Source organism: Numenius arquata, chromosome 2, assembly GCF_964106895.1.
Source record: "Numenius arquata chromosome 2, bNumArq3.hap1.1, whole genome shotgun sequence".
NCBI classification, from domain to species: Eukaryota; Metazoa; Chordata; class Aves; order Charadriiformes; family Scolopacidae; genus Numenius; species Numenius arquata.
In genome coordinates this window covers 74,105,452-74,127,826 of record NC_133577.1, presented here as the reverse complement: position 1 = coordinate 74,127,826, position 22,375 = coordinate 74,105,452, and the positions used below count along the sequence as shown (strand labels likewise).

The 22,375-nt window shown below is 39.3% G+C and overlaps 1 protein-coding gene across 3 annotated transcripts in view; it reads left to right on the top strand.

Annotated features, from left to right (window-relative positions):
* Positions 1 to 22,375, top strand: part of LARGE1 (LARGE xylosyl- and glucuronyltransferase 1) — a 204,134-nt gene that overhangs the window by 71,092 nt on the left and 110,667 nt on the right. For all 3 annotated transcript variants that reach the window (XM_074167389.1, XM_074167382.1, XM_074167373.1), the window contains exons 4-5: positions 284 to 407; positions 20,877 to 21,048. In XM_074167389.1, coding sequence (XP_074023490.1) covers positions 284 to 407; positions 20,877 to 21,048 — 296 coding nt within the window. The remainder of the gene's footprint in view (positions 1 to 283; positions 408 to 20,876; positions 21,049 to 22,375) is intronic.

Here is a 22,375-nt window from a genome sequence, read left to right as displayed (position 1 = left end):
AGATCCTTAGCTGTTGTAAATCATCACATTTCACTGAAGTCAAAGGAGCTATATTTACTTACAACCACCCAGAAACCGATCCAGTATTTTTATTATTGTCATGTTTATTCAAATTGTAAGTGTCTCAGCATTTTGGCAACAGAGCAGGACTCCACTGAACATGCTGTACGCTTTACATTGAGACATTAGGCATAGATAACACTGTGTAAGTTCTGATGTTGTCCTTTTACAATAGGAATTAGAAACCTTTGAACTAATGCATTTCTCTCTCTTCTCATATCAGGCGAAACCCACTCCACTTCCACCTCATCGCAGACGCAATTGCCAAACAGATCCTGGCGACTCTGTTCCAGACATGGATGGTCCCTGCTGTGCGCATAGACTTCTATGATGCAGATGAGCTCAAGGTAAAGACAAATACAAATGCTATGAATACACTTCTGGTTTCCTGTCATCCCTTTTTTATTCATCTCTGTGGATTGGTGACTTGTGGGAGAACTGCTGGCTAAAATATTCTCCCTGGCTAAAACTAATTCTAACCCACATGGTTGTAACACTAGTTACACCTAACTAGAAGATAGTAAGTGGCTAAAATCAGTGCAGTTTCTTTGCTAATGGAATATGTTGTTTAGCAGCTTAGATAGAATTTTACCTGCTATCAAGAGGGTTCTGGTTGCCCAGGTTGAATTGCATCTGATCACATTATGTTTTGCTAAGGTTGCTTCTTTCTGGTAGCAATGGTGGAATCTTAAGTATCTTGTTCAATAAGCCCAAGTCTGTCACTGGAAACATTCAACTTCCCAGCATTCCTTAAGCCTGGGTATGTAACATCGTAAATACATACACTCTGATGAGGTATTAATACTACATTTTGAAACAGCTAGCTTTTTTATATGGATGCTCTTTCAAAGGACTGAATATGAAGAAAGGAAAGTTCCAAGGTGTGGGGCTGCTGGGGGAGGGCGGGCAGGAATCATTTACTCAAAGCATAAAGTAATTATCTTTTCATAGTTAGAAAGTTTAAATTATATCATGGAGGCAGAGCATTGAGTTTGGGCTGCATGTTTTTTAGCTGTGGAGGTAGCATGAAGTATTCAGATTTTAGCATTTGGAGTTGGTGGCAATAATTTGTATGACTTATCAGACTGTTCTGAACAGCACCCTGAAACAAGGAAAAAACAAAATATAGCAAATTGCTGTGCTAATTAAGAGGTAAATTCAAAGCACACTGTGTTGTAGAATCTTGAGTACAAAAAGCTGTAGAAAGAGGTGGAAAAAGGAAAAAATGATCCTTGAGAAAAATATTTTGTTTCTAGCTGGTTTTATTGTTTTATTGGTCGTTCTACATGAAGCCATAAGCGAATATTAACCTAATTAGCTAGAGATCTCCCTTCTGTTCTTTAAAGCTTTATAGCAAGGAGGCGCTTTGTTCTTGTAAATCTTGTATGTGTCTATACTGCGCGTGCTTTTCTGTAAATTGTAGGGTGTTAGGATGTTTAATTAGCCTCTCAGCTGGGCAAGACAGACCTCTTAGTGTTTTCCTTCTGGTCACTGGGGTATCATCCAATCTAGTTAAGTAAATAATAACCAAGAGAGCTTACTTCAGTGATCCCCAACTTGCTTATTTATAGGCAAAACACTGTGCAGATATGAGGCTACATAGAAAAGTCTTGGTTTGTCCCTCCATCTTCACTCAACTTTAATTTTTATGTGTCTGATGACCTAAATTAACACAGCACTATCTTGCATGTAACACACAGGCTTCAGTTTGGGGACCACTTTCTTACTGGATGCAGGTATTGATGCATAAATACAACTTTCCAGGTCTTCCACTCTTTCTCAGAGGTCATCATACTGCACACCAAGCAATTTCCCTGATTTCAGTAGTCAAAAAACACATTAGAAAGTTGTACTTGGCATAGGTGAGTGTGACAGACACTGCCAAAGGAGAGCAGAGAGTTGTAAATATAAATGGAATTTTTAAAAAAACAAGTATGATGCTGGCTCATATCCAGATCATCCTGCAAGTTTTAGCAAAGAAGACAGAGGAGCTGTTTACAGACAGTTGTAGGAGCTCATCTCATTTGTTTCCTACATAGCCTCTAGGGAGGATTTAATGATTATTTTGGGTTCACATGTTTCGCCTGTATTCTTTGGAGCTATATTATGCTGTCCAGTCTTAGGAAAACATAGATCTGATGCTGGAATGTTTACTAGAAGGTCTACCTTTCTCAAAAGTGATCTATGAATCCAGTGTTACAGTATATACTATGTTTCAGTTTTAATGATACTCCATAGCTCTTTTTGAAACCTGTAATCAGTACCAATTGTTGACATTTAAAAGGGTTTAAACTGAATAGTAGCTTGAGAATTTTCTGCCTAGATTTCATTCACGAATGTTTCATTGTTTTGGAACATATTTTAGCTGCTGCAGAAATCATTTTATTTCATGTTTGTTTTTTTCCCTCTGGGTAAATATGAGCTTCCAGCTTCTTACTTTTAATGCAGCAGGAGCTGGCATGTTAGCTTAATCCCTTAAGTCCTGGGAAAAGTCCTGCTCCTTCTCCTGCTCCTGCTCAAACAGTGGAAGGGAGCACATAATGTTAGATCCTCCATAAATAGTATGGATGCTTTTTTGTTTTCAAGAAGCTATTTAGAATTCAGTCAGCACTTTCCACTAGAGTATTAATTTTTTAAAAGGCAGAGTTTTGAGACTAAAGTATTTGTCAATGTTTCTTAATATATCCTGTAGTTCTTAAAAGGCATGCTCTTTAGCTTTGAGTTACAGTAACCAGTGTCCTGAAGGAAAGTGTAGAAAATAAGGCTCTGCAGCAGGTGTTGTTTTCTCTCAGGTTTTAGAGAACTGGATGCCTCATTGCAAAAAAGGGCAGACAAGGTGCCACTGATTATCCTGGAATTTCTAGGGCCAGCAAACCAATATATGTACTTTATCTGTTGCTGTGAATTAAGCATGTTACATGTTCCTTTTAAATTTTAGAGAAGACTTACTTTTGCAAGGTGACACAGCTGCTCATGTTCGTCCTGCACCAAAAAGAGCCCACATTCATTCTATCCCCAGGCGCAGGTGCTGCCAAACTAACACCAGCCTACCTGGAAAAGGGATAGAGCACTGGAAAGGATGGCCAGGGAGATGTCTATCTTTGCTTGAGGCACATGATGGGGGATGAGGCAGAAGACGAAGACGCTTGGCAGTGGAGCTGAGCCAAGATAACAATGTTTCCAGGAAAAGGGTCAGACACAGATGAGATGGGAGCTTGCAGGATACATTTCTTTAAACATCCAGTTTGGTGATTGTAACAGCCAGTTCTACTAAGATGCTTATAACCTCCCCCAACATAACTCAACCTGTATCCTCATTGCCTTGCTAGTAACCACAAGGGAGATCTGTGCTTAAAAGCTCTCCCTCAATTTAGAAGCTGTTCAGATTGTGAACTGTACTGCCGGTGCCACTCTCTGCCATTAACTGTACTTGCTATGTACAGTTAGTAATCAGCCATAAGCATCCTTGAAGTGTGGGCAGCTGATAATGGTGCCAGTAATTGAGCCGTTCTATAGCTGGAGACTTCATTCTTGTTCTACTCAGTATGGGCCACCCATAAATCTTCCAAATTATTGTGGTCACATATGGCTGTGACTACAAACTGGAAATTTACTTGGCAGTGTATGTTCATTTTATATGATCACATTAGCCATGTTATTCAGCTTTGGTCCTAATGCAGTAGATGTAGCAATTACAACAATGTATCCCACAAAATAACTGGAAACTGAAAATTGTCTTCTTTGAATACTAAATAAAAGAAAAAAAACATACCTGTGGAAAACATTGATCTAAAGACCTGTTACAGCTGTGGCTTGCAAATATCAGGCTTGTCCCAGTTTGAGGCTGCATGATATTGTGGGTTTTTTTAGTTCAGTCTTACTTGAATAAACTCCGGTCCTAACTATTGAAGATGTGCAACATGAGCACTTAGCTTCTACACTTCATTATTCAACACGGAATCTCGTGTCAGTTCACTCACAAGGAAGTATAGGTATTAAACCCATTGTGACCTGCATTGGCCCAGAGCAGAAGGAGCAGCTGATAAAGCAGTACTGTATGTGTGATATGTGGAATACAGATGAGGCGAGTTTGTTTTCCCAGATGTTGCCTGATAGACTGCTGACAACATCAGGTGAACTGAGGGAAGCAGAAGGTAGAATGAGGAGTTACCTGCTCTGCTGTGTATGGATCTTGATGGCTCAGATAAACGCAACCTCATCATCACGAGCAAAGCAGAAAAGCCGTGTCCTTGAAATTGTTCAGCCCACAAATGTCACAATTGTTCCATGAACTTGAAGGTAGGGATGGTGTGTAGGTTTTTGCAATAGATGAGCATTTGACCTGAAAGTGAAGTGTTGAAAAGCTTCATACTTTGTTGCATAGATGGACAATATTCCAGCTTTTACTCTTCCCAGAAACAATAGACCACAAATCTCACTGCCAGTGCTGCCTTAGGTGATTTCATATCCGAAATGTTGAGGTAGTCTGCACACTCAGTCAAAATCTCTGTGATCCAGAGAGGAAAACCAAGCTGGCATAATGCATGGCATATATATTACTTAACTTTAGGTATTTACTTAAGCAGGAGATGAGTCACTCCTTAACCACTTCCATCTAAACTGTGAAGGCAGTTCAGTGGGTCAGATGTTGACATCATTTGGTGAGATAGATGGGCAAGGGCTATGAGATTTAAGCAGGAAAATCAAGTTTAATTCTTTAATTATAATTGTGGTGTAGCTGGGTCTCAGGGCTGTGCCTATGTGCGCTCCCAGTGCACTTAAGTTACTAATTCCCAGCGTGGTCCAGGAACTCCCAGGCTAGTCATCTGCATAGATAAGGAAAAGGGCTGCTTTGAGACAGCAGATCATGTTGAAACTAGGTGATTGACTGAACTGCTGGCCATCTGCACAAAAAGTATTTGACAGATTGTTACAGGAGCTCTCACAGTGGGAATTTCAGACCGTTCTCGAGATTTCCTAGGCAATCCCTGCTGTGCCTAGACCAATTTGTATGCTTAAATGTGTTGATTAACATCCTGGGTGGAGAATCTGGTTGTCCCAGAAATTTCTGAACAGTTCCTGCTGCAAAATTAGTAAGTTGTGCAGGTGTAAGACAATTAATAGGAATAGTTCCTACATGTGTAGAAATGATCATGTAGGACAGTCTTTTGTACTACTTAAGATAGTTAAGAACTGTTTTGTATGTAGGTTAAAGTAATCTATAGTGATGGATTATGCACGTCCAGCAGTGGTCATGTAGGACCACAGGCCAGCTGGATTATAAAATTTGGGCAGAACCATGTTTTAGGGAGTCTCACCCAATCCAACTAAGATGCAAGGACCTTTACCATGGAGACTCCCTTCACAATCCAGACAGCAACCAAGTCCTGTTTGTATTATCCAGGCAAAAGTTACCCTAAGCCGATATCCCAACAATGTTAGCTTTTTTAACATATGCTCTGTTTTTAACTGTTTGTGTAAAAAATGACACCAAAAGCAAATCAACTGTCATGTTTTTTTGCTACCAGTGGAAGCTTTTCTGATGAATGGTAGCATTGATGGTGCTGTATGTGTCATACATTGCCATATACCAATTTTGAAACTGTTCAAGCAAATAGTTCTGACAGAACTGCAGATACCACCTGCTGAACATGGGAGGGAGAGAGCTGATTGACAGTTGGGAAGATGTGAGATGATACAGATTATTAGCTTAGTGTCAGTCACATCAACTGCAGAGGGTAACAATGACAGCAGTGTTGATAAAGCCTTGAGCAACAGAACTGGCCAGCGTTGTCCTGTGTTCCACCATTTTCCTGGTCAAGCAGCTTCACTGGATGTTGCAGAAGCAGCCATCCATAACAACTTATTTTCCCAGGACTAATGACTGGCTACTAACTATCATGGATTATAACAGTTAGACTATATTTGCATTGCACTGCATGCAGATTATATATTGTTTAAGGGCAGCGCATGATTGTTTATTTGTTAAGTAGTTCACTGTATGCCTCAGAGGCAGACACACAAAATTATAAAGCAGATGTACATTACTTTCCTTCCTTTCTTTTCCACTTCATATGCAAGATCTAATTGCTATTAATGCAATACGGGATGTGAAACACAGCATCTGTTTATGTTTACATTCATTTACACAGTGGTAGACATTAAATTAAAGTGTTTCTGCAGCACTGCAGGTTTGGTCAAATACTGGCACGTTTTACGGTGGGCTTGCAATGCTCCTGCATTTCACCAGCCTTTTGTCTTTCTATACACTGGTCTACTGCATGTCAGTGAAATTATAGGCATAGACTGCTGTTTCTTCCTGCCCTTTCCCTTTCTCTTTTAAAGAATGATTTTTTTTTAAATGCAAACTTAAGATTTTGAAAACCACAGTCTGTAATCAAAACATTGTACAGATTTTCATAACTTGCATGTCTTAGTTTTAGACTTGAATTTCTACATTATAATTGAGATTTTGTGTATTTACTAGTGAACATATTGAATACCAGAGACATGAAGTCTCAGGTGATAAAATGTGCTTGTAGTTGTGACACAATGCTACCGTGCGAAAGAACAGGGTCTTTTTTCCATGGTTTTCAGTACAGATGACTGGACATTAACAGACCAGGTTTTGTAAGCCAAGATATTTTCCTTCAGATTGCTTGGGAGGAAATGAGTATCCACCAAGAAACAGAGCAATTCAAACTCCCCGGGACAGTGGAAGCTTTGTGAAGTGGTCAGAATCTATCCATACAGACTGAGTAGCCTAAGTAGTACTTCCTCTGCCCTCCCAGCCCATGTTCTGCGCAAAAAAAAGCCATGCAACATTAAAAATTAAAAATAGGTGTAGTTTCCATTATTATTCAGGCCCAGAATATGAAAAAAGTAAATTTATGTAAAATCAAAGTGAGTCTTAAATTCTGCCTATTCTGTAGAAATCGGTGAGGCAGGTCAGAAATTGGTCACGAGAATGGGAGTCATGGTACCATTACTGACTTTCAGCTGTTGTCATCTGCTTAGTGATGTCTAGCTTTCATGAGCAGCCTCACCTCTGACTTTGTCTGTGGAGGGAGGCAAGATACCAAAGGTAGAATAGCGTTTTGCAGGTTTTTATGTAATTTCTCCTTCGTTTTACAAGTGTTGTCAGTTAATTTAAAATTTGGAACTGTAAGAATTTGGTATACTGGGATGAAGCCCAGTGTGATGCAAGAAGGTGCAACATTTCGTGGGCCTCTTTCAAGGGTCCCAGTCTGCCTACTGTGTTATATTGCGCAGTGCCTCTATTGCACAATTTGCTATTCCAAAATAAAGCCTCATACCTGCCTTTATAAACCTCTTATACTTTCCCACTGTTGCTGGTGTTTTGGAAACATTGGAGTTCTTTCTTAATTTTATAACTGATCTCTAAATGTTGTAGGCTTCTCTGCAGCTCCACTTTTTTCTTGATTCTAGGGAAAAGCAGTACAGTCATTATGTACTACCTCCACCAGGAAGCCAGGGTAGCTGTTCTTTGTAACGTATGTGAAGTGAGGAATAGGGAGCCAACTCTCTTCCACTGCCATCACCCACATTTGTATCATAGTAGCTGAATGACATTTCAATAGCAAGGATTCCTATTTGGCATTCAGCTTCTTAAACATCACTCTTATTGCAGCAACATGTGCTGCACCTCCAGGGCAGGCTATTTTATCAGAGAATGAGAAAAAAATGAAAATGAAAAAAATGCTTATTCAGTTTGACAAAAATGATCCAGTGTGCCCTAGAAAAAAAGAAGTTAAAAAGACACAGTGCCTCAAACTGACTGCTGCAACTATTGTTTGTGCTATGTATCCCCATTACAGCAACTGTTTTCTCAGAACTTTATCATCCATTTATGAGTAATGAAAGCATTTTGCTGTCCTTACCCTGGACATATGGAAATTATTTAACTTTTTGATCCACATAAAAGGTATAGGTTGTATATCTCCTGTACTTGCTGGGAAGAGCTAATGGTCATCCTGTGTGCCAGCACAATTTCTGTACTTGGGACTAACAGCTAAAAAGCTGGGAAGACATATAATGACTCTGGTCTTAGATCTTAGTGGCTTTTCACTTGCTCATAAGGATACCTCCCTGTCATAAGGCATTCGATTACTGATAGAAAAACAGCAGTGACTGTTCAAGGCATTCCAATTCAGGATTGGTATTGATGTGAGCATCTTAAAAAAACGCTTAGTGATCCTTGCTTTTAGATTTACAAAGAACTGAAGGGTGTATGTTTTCGTGTTTGATTGATAAGCTGAAAAAAGATAGCAGGCTGAAAAGACTCAAAAATATCCTTGATTCACCACCAGGGAGCTGGAATTGTTAGAATCCATCATCTGTGAAGTACTTTGCATTATCTTGTTTCTGAGAAACAACTGAAATTCAGGAGCATTGCGCGATAGTTCAGATGTGAGCTCCTTCCCACAGAGCAGTCCAGCAGGCAGTGTAAGCAGAAAGTATTCTGAAGGACTAGGTCATTCTTGTGGAGGAAAAGGAAGTTCATCTTACTTGGGCACCCGTCTTTGTGTGACACTTTTTCACAGCACTTTTCACAAGCCATGCTGTGCATCTGACAGTACAAGCACACAGGGAAGTCACGCTTCTCATAGGTCTTCTGAAACCATCTCAGCCTGGGTAAGGGCATTCAGGCTGATCTGGAGTTTTAGCACCTGCTTCAAAGGGGAGATATATAATAAGGTTATTAATTAGCTGCCACTGATGGCACCTCTTTTTGAGTCAACTTGATTTGAGAACATTTGAATTCCTAAATTGTGACATTTCATTTCTATTAGTGGAGATATCACTTTTCAGATCAAACTGACTTAATCCTGCAAAAGTTTCATTTTTTGAGGGTAAGATGATGGTGTCTATGTCTCACCCTTTCAGCAGCAAAGATGAAAACTCAGCAGTGTTTTGATCCCCTGATAATTTTCCCATATACTGTTCCATTACTTCAGGTTTGACCCCTTTCACAGTTAAATGGATTCCACAGTTTTTAGCTGATACAGTTGAAAGCCTTTATAATATACTTCCAACTGTATTAATCGGACATTTAGGATCTGTGTTCAACTGCCTATCTGACTGCACTTTTATCTGATGGTCCTTAGGGTGAAGCTACAAGATTACATGGAATTAGGGTGACACCAGTGGCCTTAAGCCCTCACACCAAAAGGTTCAAGAAGTGTGAGATACGTGCCTGCTACATGGACACTTCCTTTAAACACCATTTATGCAAATACACCGTTATCTGAAGTATTTGACCAATATTTTACCAGAACCTAGGCAAGAAGCAAGACCGGTGTCATGAACATCACACTCAATATTTCTTGATGTGGAGGAGCCCAGCTTTCCCAATAATGTCTTTATTTTCTTCAGATTGTTTCTCTAGTTAGTGCTGCATTTTTTGAGAGACATCTTATCTCTTTCTAGTAACAAGAAAAATAATACTTACCACCTCCCTCCCCCCCGTTGCATTCAGTGATTCTTATACTAGTTATTTTTAGTATTGCTTGTTCATAATTGTAATACATTTTATCCTTTATTATCCTTTTTTTCCCAGATGTATTCCTGGAGCTTTTCTTCTCCAGGAGTTTTGATCTATTATAATATTTACCATTGGAGAAAAGAACACTGCTTCATGTAATTTTTGTTCTCTTGAAGCAATAATTGTGATGTAAGAAGTTCCCACTCACCTGGCCTCCAACCCTGCAGGATGGAGTATGATTTGTTTACCTGAAAATTCTTTGCTTTTGCTGAAAATAAGAGAACTAATAGTTACGGGATATGGCATTTATTCCACCAGCTGGATGTGTGTTCCACCCACTAATGGCCTCTTTCTCAGTGCAGCATTTTCAGCTGTTAAGTTTCACTATTTTTGCTCTGAAGGTAGAAACAGTAAACGCTTAGGTCTGGAGAAAGGTGATTTTACTGGTGAGATGCCGGACAGTAGCTAGAGATTTCCTTCTATTCAGAACAGAATGAAGAAGAAAAGAATGAAACTTTTTTTCTTCTATGTATTTGCAATGTTTGACTTACTATTAGGATGTCAGAGGTCTGGTGAGAGCTGTATTCCCACATCCTTTCCAAAAATCATCTTCTGCAACTCTAGTTGTTGCATTGAAGTACATTTCATTCTGTTTTGTATTGGATACAAACAGGACTAGATCTTTCAGTCTTAAAAGGGCAAGAAGTCTTTCCCTCAGTATTTCTGGGTTTTTTTTTTTGTGCACAACAACTAACATTCTAGATCTGCAGTCTCCTGCCAGGCATTACTTGGTTAATAATAGTCACTGTAAGTGTTCTGCTACTTTCTTTCATCATCCTTATAAAAAGGACTCTTGCACAAATTCCAGTAGTGAAAAAAATCCCACTTCAGATAGATTTTTGTCACTGAGCTGAGGCTATTGTCTATCCAACATAACGTGTTTATGCAGGAGATGGTGTTGCTTTTTATTCTGGACAGTGCATCTTGATGACACCTGTTTAATATCCTGACATTGTGCAAAATACAGATTGGATGCCTCTGGACTTTGACCCCAAGAGCTGCATGGAAATTTGCCAGAACTTATAATGGCTGCAGCTAACGTGCATGTATTTGCATAGTTACTAAAATTAAAAAGCTGGCAATTATAATATTTTCATGGATTTGTACCTTCCCCGATGGATTAGTACAAAGAGCTTGTTGAGTAAGTTCACTAGCAATTAAAGTGTGCAATTGATCTTTCTTATCTTTCTATACAGGTGAAGTGAGAAGGGCAGCCATGAGTTGCTTTTGACCACTAGCCAAATTCTAGCCAGATCTACCTGTCAGTCCGTTTTCAGCATAAAGACCTGGCTTCCTGCCATTTTATCTAGTCCAGCTTGTGTGCCTCTTTTCACTTGTTCACTGACAGGAAGAAAAAAAAAGAAAGGCTTTATCTTATCTTCCAGGGAAGATTTGCACTTTTGCCTCTGCTGGAGAGGCAGGACTGGGAGGCTGGTGTTTGGTTTATTCTTCCTGACCTCTCTCAGGGTGCTCTGACTTGTGTAGGTCCTCTACCCTCGACTGCCACACTGAAAAACAGCTGGTGTTGAGGCCAAAGGCCCCAAAGGAACAAGAAACATCACTGAGACTGGACAGACTTTTCTGCAGTCTCGTCTTGCACAAATGAATAGAGAAATACAAAGAGGGCATTCAGCATTTTGGAGACAGCAAGAAACGGAAGAAAATGAAGAATGTTTCAGATGAAATTAAAGAAAAGGACTCGAACTCAAATGGAAACTGGCCATCTGAGTTTGGTGGGGCTACGGAAGGAGGGAGGAATGGAAACCTTGTGGAGGAAAGCCAGCCAAAGACCTAAAGGGAGGGAGATAATCCTCAAAGATCTCAGGAGGTGAATTACTATTTGGTCATTTCTTTTCTGAAGAAGCTGTATGGCTGAATATCCTGTTACTTAAATGGCAGAGAAAAAAAGTCATTTTACTTTATGTAACAGAATGCAGTGTCGTCTGCATAAAGCATGTTGGTTCCAGCCACAGAGCATGGCTTAGCTCTTGGCCCCCTCAGTTAATTTTGTTATTAAGAAAGTTATTTTGAAGAAGCATTTTTAAATCAGGTTTTTCCCACTTGTCTGCCCTTTGTGTATATGTGTGTATTGGTGAGAGATTTGGAAAAAAAGAAGGGAAAAATAGAAAAACGAGCATCAGCATCAGTCAGACTATGTCACAGACTTTGCTGCAGAGATGAGAATTAATTTACAGTTATTCTCCTTTGCTGTATGCTGATGCTGATTTGGGAGGTTTTGTTTGTTCTGCCTTTTTAATATCTGGTCTTCCTTTCCAGTTGTGACTTGCTCCACGGTTTCTGCATTTGCTCTACATTATCCAGGACCCAGAGGTTCAGATAATCATCCATTTCTATCTCAACCTTTTTGCTCACTGCTATTTGTATCCAGACTTGTTGCATGTATGTGAGGAAGATATCATCTGTTCATAAAGCAAGAGATGAGGCAGAATTCTATTAAAGTCACGAATGCTTCTGTGATGAGTAAGAACAATAACAGCAAAGACCAGCAGAAATAGAAAAATAATTTTAGCAAAAATGTATAAATTCCCATCTCCTTACAATTGTTTCTCAGAGTGGATTATTATTATTTTTTTTAGTACTCAGGCACCAGAATTCTGAATCTAGAAAAGTTCCTCAGCTTTGCTGGATTCCTGGTTTCCTTGACAACCATTCATATAAATAGTAAGGACCTGTTGGGGGGGGTGGGAATATCAGTATAATCGAAACCTGTGAATCACCCAGGAAAAAATTAAATTCAAGGTTGAAGTTACAAGTTATCCAGCACACACTAACAGAAGAGTCTGTTTTCGTTTAAATAAGGCTCTTCTGTTAATGTTTGCTGGATACCTGACAAGGATGGAGCAAAGGCAGTGATTTTCCGAAGGTGAGATGCAAGGAGATTCCTTTTGGCATTCCTCCTGAAGAAACTATTACAGGGGACAGTCACCTTCTTCCTCCCAGGCTCTTTGGTCACTCAGAATTGGTTTCTCTCTCTTTTGATTCTTTTCTTTTTTTATTATTATCTGTAAAAAAGAAAAACAGTCTGCTTAAGACAGGCATGAATGTTACACATATTTAAACGTTAACGTGCTATTCCCCGCTCATTTCTCAATGATCCAGTTAACCCAGTCTCAGAAACAAGATGTTGATATTGCTCTCCCGGAAGCAAAAGAGTGAGAAAGGGGATGAGCCAGATGTCCCTGCAAAGGATTTAGATATTGTGAGGTATGGTCAATGTGAAATGGGAAAGATTATCCTGAAATTAACCCTGATCTGGGTTAGTGCTGCTGTGACTCGATTTTCATGAATGTGAGAAGAGGCATGGCAAAAATTCACAGGAGGATGAAGTTCTTCCTGTGTGAAATTAAAAAACAGTGATGAGAAAAACTGTGCATCAAGAAAAATTCCTGTCGTGTGCTGGCAATATGGTACTGTTTGTTTTCCCCCTCTTTTTATGCTTTGTGTTGCAGAAAAACATAGTAATATGTCATTAAAATGGTGACAGTATTTTCCTCCAGTTTAGAAGCAACATGAAAGCCCCAGTTCTATTAGCTTTGTCTTAAGTAAAGGTCACATGATTTAAAAAAAAAAAATCTTGCTACTTCTAGTGTTCATAGAAGCAGCAAAGCACTAAACAAGTAATGAAAAAGCTGTGAAAACAAGTTATCAACTGTGTCTATGAAGTTATTTATGCAATCTGCGGAAATAATTTTTATTGTTATCTAATTCACACATCAGAATTTCCAGGGCTGGTTCCCATGCCTGGGCCATTTGTAAGGGCTGCCTGAAGCCAGCAGCTACCAAAGTGTTTGGATGGTCTTCCTTCACAGAGATCCTTCCAGCTGTAAGTTCTTGCACCATGTAGATTGTACCATTTTTCAGATCAGTGACAGATACAGCTCAGAACGATTCAGATACAATTTGTGCAGATCTACAACACTCTTTATGATTGTACTATGGCCTGGAAGTTTTGTTTTGCTTTTTTTGTTTGTTTTTGTTTAAGATCCTGAAGTTAGTTTATCACCTGACTGTTACAATCTTCAGGAAGATGATGCCTATGTTGAAGTTGGCACCATAGATGCAAGTAGAGGCGGAATACTTTTAGAAATCCAGGTTTCCACCAAGTCATTCATTACAAAACTTAATTCACATTTCTCTTTATTTCAGTCAGTATATTCTAGATGCCAGATATTTTTTATACCAAACCTGGCGTGAAAGCTCTAAGGAGGCAGAATTACTTACTTACTGAAGATTGCCTTTTCAACTTTCCCCAGCCTTTTCTGGTTCCTGACTCCTATTTGCTGCTGGCTATTTCCCTTCCACAGTGAATCTGCAGCCACTAAGTCTGGGTGGCGGTGGGATTTCTGTCTATCTGATCCCATTTATTAGCCCACATCTGAGAGGGTTGCACACAAGTGACACCTTCTGCATCCAGGCTTACTGTTTCTCAGACTGGTGCATCAACCCAGCCAATCTGACCTTCAGGCTCTTGCAAGATACTGGCCTTAGTCGTGCTTTTGTGAAGTCAGCTGAACACAAAGGGTGTCTTTTATTTGGAGTGGGGATGGGAATATCATGTCATAGCTGAGGATTATTTTGATTGATTTTTTTTTTCCAAGCATATCTATGAAGATGCAGTGAATGTGCTGAGAAAATCAATACAGTATTGAAGGTTGCATTTTTCCAGTGTAAAGTGTTTAAGGACATGCTGCCGGGGAAAACACTTCATCAGCCAACTTCCCTCATCTTACCACACTTAACAGGAAGCACTTTTTGTAGCTCAGGGAGTGATACAGTGCTATATATTCTGTGGGACAGTGAGAAATTCTGTTAAGAAAATGGAAAAAAATATGATTTAACAGACAAAGAGGGTCTGACAGGAACCTTGTGAAGTTCAACAAGGAGAAGTGCAAAGACTTGCACCTGGAAACTGACCCATGCACCAGTATATGCTGGTGGCCACACAGCTGGAAAGCAGCTTGGCAGAAAAGGACCTGTGGGTCCTGGTGGACACCAGGCTGAACATGAACCAGCAATGTGCCCTGGCAACAAAGGCAGCTAATGGTAACCTTGACTGCCTTCAACAAAGTATTGCCAGCAGGTTGAGGGAGGTAATCTTTCCCCTCGACTCAGCACTGGTGAGGTCACACCTGGATTGCAGGGTCCAATTCTGGTCTTCTCAGTACAAGAGAGACAGGGACATAGTGGAGAGAGTCCAGCCAAGGGCCACAAAGATGATGAAGGGGCTGGAGCATCTCACATATAAGGAAAGCGCTGGAACTGATTATCCTGGAGAAGTGAAGGCTCAGGGTGGATCTCATCAATATATATAAATACCTGAAAGGAGGGTGCCAAGACTCTTTCAGTGGTGCCCAGTGACAGCACAAGGAGCAATGAACACAAACTGAAACACAGGAGATTTCCTCTGAACGTCAGGAAACACCTTATTACTGTGAGGGTGACTGAACACAGGTTGCCCTGGGATATTGTGGAGTCTCTGTCCTTTGAGATAATCAAAAGTCATCTGGACACGGTCCTGGGAAACCTGCTCTAGGTGGCCCTGCTTGAGCAGGGAGGTTGGACCAGTTGACCTCCGGAGGTCCCTTCCAACCTTTACCGTTCTGTGGTGCTGTATGGACTGCAACCTATTCATCAGGAAAAGTCAGGATAGATTTTCTTCTGGTAGGGTGGTAATCAGATCTGATTAACTGGGCTGCATGTGGAAAGGAAATGCAGTCTCACGTTTATGTAGTTGTCTAGCTAAAACTCTTGAGTGCTTTGTTTAATGATACTGTTATATACCCCCTCCCAATTCAAGAAGCACATAGCAAGCCAGGTTGTTAAGTTTTCTGTCGGCCTCCGGTACTTAAGGGAAGATAGTAAGTTATGAGAGAAACATGTACAGTCCTAGAGAATCTTAGTTTGGCTTTCCTCTATTTCTATACTTGTTACTGTTTATATGCTCCAGTTTGTGTATACATAAACCAACACTAAGGTAAGACAGCAAATACATTATTTCTTTTCTTGTGCTTCACCTTACTGCTCTGTTTATCATAATTTTAGTAATGTGACAAAGAGAAGGGTGAGTGCAGCAATATCATATTTGCAAACAAAGTATCTTAGCCTGTAAGACTGATGACCTTTAAGAACATGAGGTTAAAACAGAAATGTAATAATAATTGAATTTAATTAATTGGGCTTTTAGCAAATACAAAACTATATCTTACCCTGGCATGTAACTTCAAACTGTGTTTTTCTCCTTGTTCAACCAGAGCACTTGCCCTGTTCTTTTCCACATTCATGCTCATGACTGGCACCCATCCCTGCACCCTGCTTCCCCCATCCATCTTTCTAAGACCTGTTTTCTTTGTCTTTGTCCCATTGAGGATGAGGTGGCAGCTGTTAGTAAATGCAGAGTAAGACACATGAGAAAAAAGAATCCTAACTTTATGCGTACAGTGATGGGTTCTGAATAAGCCACAACTACTCAGGGAGGCAGGTTTGCTGTTCTGGTAGTTCTGTGAAAACAAGATGTGACCCAAATTAAATTGGTAGATAGACGGGTCCAAACAAACAGGAGTTTTAAATAAGCTGTGGCACTCCTTGCTGCAGGATGTTGTGGTTGCTAAAATCCTAAAGGAGTTAAAAAATCAACCAAATTCACAGATGAAAAATCCATTAAAGCAGTTAAGGAAAAAAAAATGCCACCTCTAGCTACAAAATCTGGTGCAAATTGCCAGAGGATGGGAGTGTGTATGGGGGTGGTATCACTGTAAAATTTCCCTGGTTTTATATTCTTCAGTAGGCACCTGTCAGCATCCACTATCAGATGCTGGCTACTGAGCTTGATGGGCTTCTAATCTGACATGATACAGGCATCCATAAGTTGTTTGTTCTTTCTTGCTGGTTACTGTTCTCACTGTTATTCTGTTCATGTTTTTTTTTTCATGTTTCAGTTTGCTCTCTGCTAAGTCTACAAGACCAAGTCTCTATCCTTTTCAAAGAGGCTCAAGATACCTGCCCATTTCACTTAAGGCTACAGAGCAGTCAGTATTCACCTGAGCAGCCTGGGCAAATTTCTCCCCTCACCTGGTTGAGGGAGGGAAATTAGCATACTTCGGGAAAAAAAATTAATCACTACGGTTCCCTGAAGAAGTACAGTATAAGAGTCAAAGTCTGGCTGAATATATTTGTGATGACTTGGTAGAAGAGTTGAAGAAGGTAGAAGAGCTCTTTCATCTCAATGTGTTTTTAAGAATGAAAATACCTAAATACTCGTGAATGTAGTCACTATACAGTTCATTCACAAACAGAGAAGGAGCCACTATTTTCCCCTCTCTTCGTCATAGAAACAGGGAAGTTTGATTTTGAGCTGTATGTCTGTATTAGACTTCTCTCCTTAAAAAGGGCACTTCTGCTAATTCTTATGAACGTTTATAGAGTGGTAGGAACTGTGGGAAAGCTGAGTTAGGCTGTGTACAGCCACTGTGTTTTAGCCAGCTTTTCCCAGATACAGGTGGAGCATAATTAGGGAAGACAACTCGCTGGTAAAGTATCACTGGACACAGAGACTGTTGCTCCTGCTTCTCTGGCGTTTACCAGAGTGATCGAGAGTGTACAGCGTGCAGACTCATGGGCATGTAATTTCGATATTCATAGCCAGAAGCACCAAATAATTTAGATAATTTAGTGTATTTTCAGTCTTCAATTATGGAAAGAATAAAGAAGGTTCTGCTGAAAGATCTTTAGTGAGAAGATATTATTTCACTTAGCTTACTTAAAAGAATCGCTGTCAGCACCAACTAAATGCCTTTCTTTACTCTCTTCTCATGAACAAAAATCCAGATCTTGAGAGCTAGGGATCCGAGGTGTGCTCTTTCTGCTGAACTGAGTATTATACAAGTGGCAAAGTATGTCACCCTCTTTTGTTTCACTTTCCTCTTTTACTAACTGTTTTTTTTATGTTCCTGCCATATCTTCTAGGAATATTTGTTCTCTGAAGGCAACTCTACTCTAGCTTGTAAAGCAAATGGTTCACAAACGTTCCATGTATGGGCCATTATAACTACGCTAGAGGGAAAAAAAAATGGATTAAGACTTACAGAAAATATTTAGACAATATTTAGATAAATGAAATGGTTAAATCTTACCAGATGTATCAAACTGGACAGATTGGAAGTTGCAGAATTTTGCAAGAGTTTGTGCCGAGGCCACCTTAATTATCTCAAACTGGCACTTCTTAACTGCTAAGCACCTATTCAACCGTAGTGTTCTCGTATTTCTTTTAGTAAGACTGTATGTAATGCCAAGAGAGAGTGAGTCTTCACAGTGCTGTGTAGTGTAAGGAGTTTTCCTTGGCATGAATTTGGAACAGTTACATTACTCAAAAATAGCAAAGCCATGAAGAAATTATACTGGGGACTAATTACAAACCCTGTTTATGTCTTGGTCAACACTGCATCAGAGGAGAGAAAACTTCATATATATTGAACCAATTGACAGTTCAAGCTTGAACATATGCTCAAATCAAACACATGCTACCCAGCTGTGATGGACCATTTGGAATAAGGACTGCTCCTTTAATTTTAAAAAATGATCCTTTCAGACATCAGGCTTCAGGATGGCAGGCTTTTTTGGCTTCTGTGTACTAGATCAGAAGGAATAGCCAGGCAAGGATCTCCTCGCTGCAGTGATACATAGCAGTGGTGTTAGATATTGGGGATCCTGAGACCAAAGAAAGTAATGCCTCCTTGAAAGTGACTCTTACTTTTCCAGCCACCTTTTACCTTCTCTGCTTATCTCAGGGTGTCCATGTGACATCTGAACCCCTGCCTTACTACGTTTATTTCCATAAGCATATTAGGAGTTATTCTGGAGCAATATTGCATTAGGACTAATTAAATAAAGGACATGCCATCCAAAACTAATAACATGGGGATGGGTAATAATAAAAGCAAGTTCAAGTCTGTAAAATTACTTGAACCTTTTTACCATGTCAGTATGACTTGGGAGCTGATCTCTGGGGCTGGTCTAGCGTAAGGAAGTCAAGTGGCAGATTCAGAATGGTACACAGAGTTTGGAGGAGCAGGGTAAATACTGCTCTGCTGACACCTTGATGTGATGGTCTCTTCCTAGGGCTATCGTGTGGAGAGAGCTAGGACCACAAGTAACTAGAGCTTTGAGGGTATGGATTTGAAATTATCTCACTTACACACACAGAAGACATTTCTAGGGAGCACTGAGGTTCATTTTTATATAACTTAGAGACTTAATATTGTCTTCTATCTGGGAGACAGAAACTAGATTTCTCTTCTAAGCACCATACAAATTACAGAGAGAGCAAGCAAGGAAGAGTTAAATAAGAATGATGGCTCTTTAGACCCATAAATTAAACCAGACTCTGTATTTCTTCACTTTCTAATTTCTTTCATAGTGTTTATATGAGTTTCCTAGGATTTCTTGCTTGTTCTGTTTCTGGCATTCTACAGTGCAAATCCTATAGACAGCACAAGTACATAATGCGTATATGTGTGTAGGTGACAATGCCAGCCAGATTGTACATGCAAGTGATTACATATTAATTATATGCAAAGACAGGGGAACATACAAATGGATTACCAGGATGAGATACCTTTCAAAAAAAAAAAAAACAAACAAACCAAAAAAACCTTCACACTTTCTGTTTGGGGTTTGTTTTAAGATAACGTGCTTTTTCTGCCTTTTCCCCTTAGAATTTTGCCTTTCTCCTTAAAGTTTTGCTTTAGAACCCTTAATCTTTTTAATGAACTTAGGGAGGGAAAGCTCTGTACTGGTACAGGAACCCTGAGAATACAGAAGAAAGTTGGGTGACATTTTAAAGGGAAAAGAGCAGGTCAGCTCACATTGGCAGAGGCCTTGTTACTTTATATTCAAAAAGAAATGCACTCTAAGCAGCTATTATTAGCCTTTCCTCAACCATTCTTCCAACTTCCAAATAAAGTTTAGGAACCTGTTCTATTATGGGAAGATTTTCTTGAAGGATTTTGGAGGAAATGAGCTTTTCTGTGCAAAAGCTGTTTCACATAATAAATTTTACAATGCCAGTGAATAGATATGAGACAGTTAAACAACAGAATAAATATTCTCAGTTTTATGAATGCACTCAGTTTCTGCCTACTTTCTCTGAAGTATAACAGGCCATGACAAATCCTGAAATCTGTCTCTCTCAGGTCCTCTACAGACAAAATACTATATATAGTACTACAGACAAAATTAATGAAATTAATGGGAGCATAGCTTAGGGGAAAACTTAAAATCTGGGGATTTTAATGCATGCCCTTTAAAACATTAAACAAAAGGAGTTTAAAACAGGGCAATAGGAACTTTTTGAAAACTTCTGTATCCCACTTTCAACAGTGACTTTTGATATTGGACAACTTGAGACTCATAGAAAGAAAATGAAACATAGCTCATGGGACATCTTAGTTCCAGTAGCATAATGAAATATTGAGTTTAGTCTCCCATCTTATTTTAGAAGCTCTAGAAATGTTTTGGTTAGACCTTACTGAAGAAATGTAAATGTTTGGGTTTGCCTCTTCAATATATAACAAACAAAAAAATTGTGGGTAAAAAATGTTCTCCCACTTCCTTCACTTTTGGGCATATCTGTGATGTCGCTAGTTATACTTAAAGATGTAAAGCTTCAGGAAAATTTCCATTTCTAAGAATTTTTTTTTTTTTTCAATTTTTTGGCTCATTGTTACAAATGACTGGCCTTTTGCAATTCCAACCTCCAAAACTTCAAAAATAAATGGAAAAAAAATTTAGATTTGTTACTTCTACTTCAGAGTCAGAAGATTTTGGGAATGGCAAACACAAAAGTTTTTGTTTCATTTGAAAATGAAAGAAATCTACAATACACCTGAAGCTTTGGATTAAAAATATATTTCAGTTTTATCAGAATACACGGATGTCTCAGAATGGATTGTACCAGGCAGGAAAGGCTCAACTAATTTTAATTATTTTGTGTAAAGTGGCTGCCTCAATGAATTTTTTTTTCAAGCTTTCAGAAACTTTGCAAATTTCAGAGCTTCTGAAGTTAATTTAAAAACAGGATTTTAGATAACTCTTTCCACCTGGTGTTTTATGGTATTGTATTGCTGGTATTCAGAGATCTTCCACTATTACAAGAAACTAGTGTCAGGAAGAGTTTCTCTCTCTAATGAAGATTTTTTTTTTTTCTTCCTCTTTCCCACTTCCCATTTCCTGTCAGTCGGAAGTGTCTTGGATCCCCAACAAACACTACTCTGGGATTTATGGGCTGATGAAGTTGGTTCTGACTAAGACTCTACCTTCCAATCTTGAGCGAGTTATTGTCCTCGACACAGACATAACATTTGCCACTGACATTGCTGAGCTATGGGCCGTCTTTCACAAGTTCAAAGGTATTCTATTTTTTTTTACTCTCTGTGGGGGAGGGAGAATGGTAAAGCAAACAGTACAATGGGGGTAAAAGGGCTATCTGTGTGTTTTCACTCTTTTGCTCTTTGGTGTTTGAATACAGTTGTTCTATTTGTGAGCTCTTTCCTCAACAATGTTGCATATAGAATGATTGACAGCACTGATTATCTATGTAGTTTGCTTTATTGGTCAAATTATTTGGGAAAGCTTGACTATACAGTAGATGATAAATAATTATGAGGATGCTGTAGTGATTTACCATTCAAGCACCTGTTGGTATTCAATACTTGGAAGCACTTGTTTTATATCACTTTTTATTAATAAAACCTAATTATTACTTTCAGTATAACTTTTCCACTGAAACTAAATGAAGTTAGGATCATACCTTGAGGAGGAGGATGAAGGGGGCAGATTTGTACATGTGAATAGAAATGAGTTAATGCTTGCTCCTCTTCATGAGTTGATAAAGGGTTTTGGATTTGAAGTATACACTTGAAGTAGTTTTCTCTACCCGTACCCATTTCCCACAGCTCCTTGAAAAACTCCTTGATAGTTTGGACACTTTCAGAGTTACTGTGTAAGGAGATGATTGCAAAAAAGTTCCCCACTATCCTGGCACAAACCAGAGCACTTTCCTGGCTAACACGTCGCTAAAACCATTTAATTGTCCCAGGCTCCAGTGTTGCCAGCTTTTCAGAGTCAGAGACATGACCTATTGTTCTCCTCTTGCCCTCAGAATATATATTGGAGTGCTGGTAAGTATGGAGGCATTGCAGTATCCTGGTTTGAAGGTTTACAGCCCTGTAAAAAGTGTAGCCCTGATGCATATCATCAGCTCTCTTAAAATCACTTCAAGCAAAGTCAGCCTAAGAAAATGGGTTCATTTATTTACAGAAGCCAAAATAAACGACTCTGTTAGAAAGGTAACAGAAAAAAAGAGTACATTTACTGTACTTATACCATGCTGAAATCCACAAGACCTCTTTACTTTTCCCAGTACAAAGTAAACTGGCAGGAGCTATTATCTTCAACTCTATGGTCAAGGACTGGGTGATAGTACTCGCTTCTCAGTGCATTTGTTTCCTTTCCCTTCTCTGGATACAGTGATGTCCCTTCATCATACCAGAAGCAATTACCTACTTACTTGGCTGAACTATTCATACACTTGCTTCATTAAGGAATATAGAGTTTTTCCTCCTCTTCAGGTATTGTTCAAACCTCTTCACCAAGCCTTTCCTCACACTGAATCTTGAGTTTCATATAAACTTATACCTTGACGAGCATAATAAATATATGCATAGGGAGTAATGC